At 41.8% G+C, this 8,285-nt stretch overlaps 1 protein-coding gene across 3 annotated transcripts in view; it reads right to left on the bottom strand.

Moving 5' to 3' along the window:
- Positions 1–4,487: 4,487 nt before the first annotated feature.
- The window catches only part of LOC106806327 (type I inositol 1,4,5-trisphosphate 5-phosphatase-like), a 64,307-nt gene continuing 60,509 nt past the window's right edge, over positions 4,488–8,285 (bottom strand). Inside the window, exon 17 of one of the 3 annotated variants that reach the window (XM_014808231.1) lies at positions 4,488–6,032. In XM_014808231.1, coding sequence (XP_014663717.1) covers positions 5,881–6,032 — 152 coding nt within the window. In that variant the 3' untranslated portion in view covers positions 4,488–5,880. The remainder of the gene's footprint in view (positions 6,033–8,285) is intronic. The other 2 variants (XM_014808230.1, XM_014808234.1) reach the window with 2 other exon arrangements.

The following is an 8,285-nucleotide window of genomic DNA, read 5'->3' on the forward strand; positions in this document are numbered from 1 at the left end:
ATTATTATTATTATTATTATTATTATTATTAAATCTTTATTGCATGGTAATTCAACGACAAATAGATGTACTGAAGACAGTCTTTTTCACGAAGAAAAAATCTAATGAATGCAATAGTGTTGAGCAGTTAAAATAATAAAATTTGTGAGTGATACAGTACATTGTGTGATACATAGTTCTGTGTGATACATGTTACATCAAAGCTTTACATATTGTTACAGGACTCTGACATGAATCTACTACGTGAATGACAATATGAAACGACTACTGTGTACGTCGGTAATCGGCGAGCTATAGCGGCTGTTTAATCTGCTGTCGGCACTCGTGTAAAACAACTATTTTTACTTTATATATGAACCTAAGGTATATATGATGACTCTAAAAAGCTAAAACTACTTGTCACAGATTGTTCTTGAAAAAAACGTGTCATTGAAATGTCCTTCAAAAAACAATTCACACTTTTGTGGGAACCATGTATAATGATGAGAACGATATGGAATAGATAGGTGGTGACTAACAAGGGTAACCACAGTGTTGGTTTGATGTGCCTGTAGTTTTAAATAATGAGAAAAGGCCGCATCCAAGGTAGGAAGGGTGCTGGGGAATTTTGGACACGGTGCCAATTCTGTCACTCGACGGCCTTGCAGACATATGCACGTACGCACGCACGCGCGCACACGTACGTACGCACGCACGCACGCGCGCACGTACGCACGCACGCCACGCGTGGGTTTGCCGACGAGAATTACTGGTGATCGACGTTTTGGTGAACAACGACCGTTCGATTTTAAGTTAAAGTTCAGACTTCTAGTTAGTGAAAACATATTTTTCTGCAATGTTGTTTTTCTATTACATCGCATCACTTAAAAGAACACCCGGTGTTTACTTTCCACTGTTTTGGGGCGCCTGTGTAAATATTATCGCGGCATTTCTTGTGTGAAAATGGATTTGGTCGATGAAAAAACGAATGTAAACCAACAAGCGGTTACACTTCCAATGTTTATTCAGCTTCGACGAATAACTCGCAAAATGTTACAGTTAGTTGTAAAAATTGTATTATGCTAGTTTTAGACAGATGTTTGTTCCACGTTTCGCGGTAAGACGCACTAACAACGTCGGCCACTGTCTACCACGCACCGCCACACAGCTTCGCGCAGACAAAGCTTGAAAAAAAACACACATCTACCCATCGACATATTGCACACGATATACGAGTCGAAACCCCCAGCAGCTGCCAGTAGCGCGTTGTGCGGGGAAGCGGGGTTACTACGACACCTCTCTACCCAGCAAACGATTATATACCCGCACGAGGTAACGAGCATGCCTGATCAACTCTATACAGGGCTTCACAGAGCGCGTCTGCGCACAAATCACGCGCTCGCACACACACACACACACACACACACACACACACACACACACACACACACACACGCACACACTAACGGCTACCATCTGTTCGTATTGTTTGTGACGTCATCAGGTATACAGTCGGCGATGATCGATGGACAAAATTAGCATATCGCATCATTAAGACCGGAAAGATTTTCTCGGCTAATTTCTAAAATAGTTCGTGAATGACGAACCGTGAGTGCAGCACCGTAATTAAGCAAGGTAAAGCCCACTCACGCGCTCTTCGCCAAGCCGAACTTATGCTTCTGACAGCTCCATAATTCTCCTCTCCCCTCATCGCGTCATTTTCTCGCAGCTTAATTATAATCGACGGAAAGCATCGATTTTCGTATCGCCTTCTTCTCATCGCCGACTAACTATTGCCGCGCGCGACAGTTTTGCGACGGAGAACAACAATGGCGACGAATCATTGGACTACACGACTGTGCTACGTTCCATGTTCCGTCTCCCCAGCCTGTTCTGCTAGCATCTATGACAAATACGACATACGCATATACGCTCTCCTATGACACTATTTGTCATAGGAAGAATCTTCCTATGACAAATACGACATACGCATATACGCTCTCCTATGACACTATTTGTCATAGGAAGATTCTTCCTATGACAGATATTGTTGCATGTGTTGTGCGCATCATAGTTTAGGAGTTAAGAGTTTAAGAGTTTTTAGAGTTTAGGAGCGCTATTATGAACACAAGCAGTGAATTTCAGCTGTAAAGCGGAACGAAGTTGACACGCCAATATTTGTCATAGGAAGAATCTTCCTATGACAAATAGTGTCATAGGAGAGCGTATATGCGTATGTCGTATTTGTCATAGGAAGATTCTTCCTATGACAAATAGTGTCATAGGAGAGCGTATATGCGTATGTCGTATTTGTCATAGATGCAAGCAGAACATGTTGTTCTCCTAGCTGACACTCGCGTCTTGGCCACGCACCTGCATATCGCGCGCGTGGGAGGCCAAGCATTACGCGCTTCCACCAGATTCTTGCATAGAGCAGAGCCCCTCACCATTGTTACACAACAAGACAATTACACACGCACGCACGTACGCACGCACGCACGCACGCACGCACGCACGCACACGCACATCGCGGCGTTTATAAAACAAAAACAGTAAAACGAAATATATTAAATCGAATTTTTAAACTCGGACGCGTAAAACGATTCGCGTAATTAGACCCTACGCAACATCATACGACCCGCTACGTAACAGCAGGAGTGAATACTAATAGATCAATTACCATTCACTCCTGGTAACATGATACAAGTGCGCGCCCCCGCGAGCACCACGAACACCGCTGCGCGACACCACCAGAGAACGGCCGCGGCCGACAGCCGTAGTTCGTCGGCTCGTCGTCGACGCTGATGACGTCATCGCGAGCCGATGTCACACGTCACCGTAACTAGCCGCCGTCTACACGCCGTCGCCTTAGCTCGCCGAGCCGACGCGGTGAAATCGACAACGCGTGAGAGAGCACGTAGCCCGTTTCGCACGCCGATTAGCGACGAACGCGTCTTGCAAACGCGAGCGCGGCTGGCGCGTACAATCGAATCCGTGTCCATCGCAGTCGACGACATTAGCACAGCTTTGAAACCGAACTACGGAACTACGGTGCTGGCTCATTACTGCTCGCTCGTGTGGCTCCCGTTACAGCGACACGCGGCACGTACTGCGCGCACTCCCGTATGTGGAACAGCATTGCGTTTTACACTGTACATCGTGAACTACACACTGAGCTCGCTTCTGAATTTAATTTGGCAACATTCAACATAATAACGACTGAACAGGATTAATTCAACACGATGATTTAACAGGATTATAAATGAGTTCTCGCGCTATAATTTAATCGCTACAAACGCAATAAAGTACGTCGCGAAATATATGGCAGCATTTTCACATAACATCCACAAAAGCCAAAGCACTGAATGCTAAATCAACTTTGATTCGGCCTGCACTATAAGATCCCGCAAACGCATGTAGTTAAAAGTCATCTGCGCATCTAAAATCGTTAAATAGCATTTCGCATATTTTTATTAGGCGGTAATGCGCGGTTTTACGCGTTGCTGCCTGCCGCGATGAATGTAAATAACCTTATATTACAAACGCTAGCTAGTTAATAAATATGTTTGATTATTTGTCAACGAATCACATTTTAACCCAAAATCCCATACGCCCGTCACCACAGTTGACATTCGCATCTTGTATTAGAAATCCTATTTCATTGATAACGAAATTAAATGGAACGAGAAACAAAATTGTCGCGAAAACATACCATTTACGACAAAGAATTGAATATCGACAGCGAAATAAACCCGCACAGCTTTCATGTAGACTCGAATACCACGCATTCGGTATCTATATACATTTGCCGCTGAAATTATAATTGGGACGTATTAGAAAAAACGGACGTTATTCGGATGGGGAACAAAGCACAAAAACATGACGCACTTTCACACACACACACACACACACACACACTTTACCGTGACACAGATCGAAACTCTAACCTTATCAACACACAATGTACGCTAGGTCGGCTGGCAACTGCCATTTATCACATCTAACCCTTTTCCAGCGATGAAATGAACCAATGAACAGATTGAAACGCAAGAAGCAGGGAGGGAGGTGGCACGGTGACTCTCAGCGATGGTGGTGTGGTGGTGGGTGGGATATTATCTATATTATGTACTCTTGATATTATCATATTATTCAGGACGCATATATACTGCATACGAGGTCCGAAGCTGCTGTGCTGTCATTAATCCACGTGCGCCATATAAACAGTCATTATTTACTTCTAACATTTACGTAGTCCTCACCCACTACCGCCTGTGTATTCAGTCATTCCCCACTACCTTCCACCTGCACAGTCATTCTCTTCTGCCTCCTTCAGTGTAGCTATTTCCAACCACCTCTTCTCGTACAGTCATTCCCCACCACCTCCTCCCGTGTAGCCATACCCCACCGCCTCCTGTGTATTCACGTAGCGTAGCCTCTTTCTATGTAGCCATTGTCAAGCACCCCCTCTTATACAGTCGTTATCTGGCACCCTCTCCTACATAGTCATTACCAACCACCTCCTCCTATACAGTCATTACCTGGCACCCTCTCCTACATAGTCATTACCAACCACCTCCTCCTATACAGTCATTATCTGGCACCCCTTCTTATGTAGTCGCTACCAACCACCTATATTATAATTCATTCTTACTTTAAGCAATGTACGTACAGAGAGAAAACTAAACACAGGATGTTCCGATCAGGTACACAAACATAAACTACGCCGTGACTATAACAATAACATATACAGGCAACAATAAAACCTTCAATAAAATATGATAAAAAATGTCACTACCATGAAAATTTAAGCAGCTGCTGCGACGTGTTATATACAGAGTGTTATTAATTTACACGGATTTTCTAACCTGTCATGAACATGCTCATTTTGAATATTTACAAATATGGTTAGGACATATAACAGTTTCTTTACTATTTGTCTATTCTGCTGGTAATATCCTCGTGTATATGCAACAAATGCCGGCGACAAAGCTGCTTTTCAATGATATGATGTTTTCCTACCATTGTATTGATACTTCGGCAACAGCCGACAATTAGCTGAATGAAAACTTGCATTTTAATATAATCTTTATCAGCCAGAGATATATCTGTCAAGACTAACCGAAGAAATCTCGACGTTCATTGCAAATACAGGACATAAGGTTAGTGCATGCCATTTATCTGCAATTTATCTACTAATATATTACTCTTAACATAACCACCCTGAATTAGCATAATTTAGTAAGCAATGATTCTTGTTTGTTTTCAAACAAGCACTGAATACCTATGTCTATCTTTCACATTGCACATGACCTAACTCAACCATTTCATATATGCAAATGAAACAGAAGACATTGCATATATTATAGAAGTAATATCGAAATGTGTAACTGCATTACTGTACACAGACATTTTCGTTTAAAGGGTTAAACTGCTCAATACAATTCACACACCACTGTTCTGTGTAGGTGACCGACAGAATGAGGTGACCATCCCTGCACATGGGTGCGCATACACGTAATTCGTTTTCTGTTTCTCTCTAACACGATAGCATCGTGGATATTTATTAAAAGGAGGAACGTAGTATTTCTTAATATGTATAATGTAACTCTGTTGTGTACAGCGAGGCACTATAATTAAAATTTTCATTTTTCCAAATTTCTGAAAATGTCATCACACTATATTGGGTGTACCAGGAAGATGGGGGGACTGTTACGCTGGGGCGGAGGCTCCCACGCTATCTCCGATTGCTCTTCTTTAAATTGCGATGAATCTGGTTCTGGTTTCGGCCGTATTTACAGATGGTGAGATGCCTCACAGGAAGTGACACCAATCAGGATGTGACATCACATGGTGGTCACGCGACACGAAGCGCAACTTCAGCCTCTGCGAATGACGTTGCTGTCAAACCGTCGTCTCCCGGTAAATCTTTATAGTGCAGCCATTTTGCTTCACCTTTATGAAGCGTGTCTCTGATGTCGGTCCCGCTGGGCAGCCATCTTGTCTTACCCCAGGTGCTGTCTGTAGGTGCCATGGTGCACCAGTAGGACTGCAGTCTGCAAGAGTAAACAATACATAGTCTTATTTAATAAACAGTGTAATTTTAAACACAGTGTAATTTTATACAGAGTGCAATTGTATACACAGTGTAATTTTATACAGTGTAATTTTATACACAGTGAAATTTTATACAGATAATATTATAACAGTATAATTTTATAAACTGTACACAGTCTTAGTCAATTTTATTAACGTTGTACTTGTACGTGTGCACGTTGTAATGCTGTGCTTCTGTATAATTCATATTCCCTAATAGATTCTGTGATACAATGTAGTACATGTGTACTATACACTCTGTAACACACTTCTTACAATGAGAAGGTTGATTTGCCTTTTAAACGGCCCATACACGCACAATATATATCATTGACAATAATATTGATGCAATATTATTAAGAACAAATTCTGTTGGCCACTAACGGCACAATAATATTGTGCAATATCGTAATTTGTGCTCTGATGCTGAAGGTGAACAGACGGATCTGCACAATGAGACAATGAGTGGACAATGAGAACCTTCAATAAATATCTACTGGGTTTTGATTCCGTCAGAATATTGCGCAAGTCAAAATTTTCCTTCAATATTGCACACTAACGATAAATAATATTGTCAATATTCACTATTGACAATATTATTGTCAATAATATTGTGCGTGTATGGGCCGCTTTAAACATTTGTGTTACATGCTCATACGATAATTGTGACAGCTGACATGTAGGTACTCGCTTTGTGATAAATGCTTTACAAGCCGTTTCGTTTACAGACGTTCAAAGGCATTCACTTTTAGCATTTTTTTAAAGTTGGTTTTAGAACAGAGACAGTTTCCATGCCAGCAAAGTTACTCACTGCAATTTGAATTGACACAAACACACTACATGTGTTCCGTGCAAGCCTCTGTGTGGCATGATAAAATTGTCATGCACCTGTGAAAGATAACGTCACGATTATACCGGAAAAGATGAATAAAGCATGCAGGGTGCATACGACGTTCTCAACTGAAACTCAAAACATGCCACATTAATGCACACATTAACGCACACGCACACATGCCCTGCTAACATTATATGTTGCTTTGTGTATTGTGGAAGACACAGAGAAGATGATACGCCTGCTTCTATAGCTTGTCTGTGTTATATTACATCGTCCTATGAAGAACAGAATCCGTATATTGTTGCGCAGCACAGTTGTAGAGCAATGTTGTTGCACCAACAGCATTTACGATGGGTGCGTATAAAACTGCACTGCATGCAATTGCATTGAAAGGTCGAAACAGTCCTATTGTATTCTTGGCAGGCATGCATGTAAGTCACTGCTAAGGGTTCCAACTAAATCTGTGTGAACAATGAAATAGATACATGAGATGGCATATAACCTGCTGACAAAGATCACACCAATTGGCAACTGACCAGGGTTGGCCAATTTTGTAAAACAGACGGAGTTGGCAGAGAGAGGCTCCATGCGATTGGGACTACTTACTACCACCTATTTTCAATGACTGATTGATTGATCCATCGATTGATGGACTGATTGATTAATTTATCAACTGATAGATCGTGTATAAAACTCGTGAGAAGAAAACAAACAGTCATAGGCTTCACAAATCCTTATCAAAAGCCACTGCTCATGGATTTTGCTGCCTGGAAATTAGCTGCAGCTCACAATAGCCCGTAGCACGTAACATGCACAAATCAAACCGCTACAGACTAAGGTTGCCTGCACATCTTGCCACCTGGGACAGCCGTTTACCTCGTTGACATGCATTTTGCATAAATCATGCTCGCCCCAAACTGAAAATCCTATCATATGCCTTCGTAAAAACTACATAACTCTGGATTTATGACCTCATAATCTCTGCCCCAAACCTGGCCTTTAATAGACAAACTTATGACTCTCAATGACTCTTGTATTAATTTTGGCTCTTTATATCCTGCATTCCTACTACTTTCAGGTAGTTTTGCCTGTGACCTCTAGTATCATTTAAGTCTCATCCTCTAACTTGGAAATATGATTTGCACAATTATCAATGAATGTGAATGTAAACTGCCACCTCGAGATGAGAAGGCTAATGAAAAGGCGCAGAAGACACAAGTGTTAAAAGAAAGTTGTGAGATAATGTGCTCTCAAACTGTAAACGAAAACTTTATGACCTCTAATCTCTGCCCCAAAGCCTGGCCTTTAATAGAACAAACTCTATGACTCTCGAATGACTCTGTAATTAATTCTTTGGCTCTTTAATCATCTGGCATTC

This window comes from Priapulus caudatus, unplaced genomic scaffold (genome assembly GCF_000485595.1).
Source record: "Priapulus caudatus unplaced genomic scaffold, Priapulus_caudatus-5.0.1 Scaffold154, whole genome shotgun sequence".
In the NCBI taxonomy this organism is placed as follows: domain Eukaryota; kingdom Metazoa; phylum Priapulida; class Priapulimorpha; order Priapulimorphida; family Priapulidae; genus Priapulus; species Priapulus caudatus.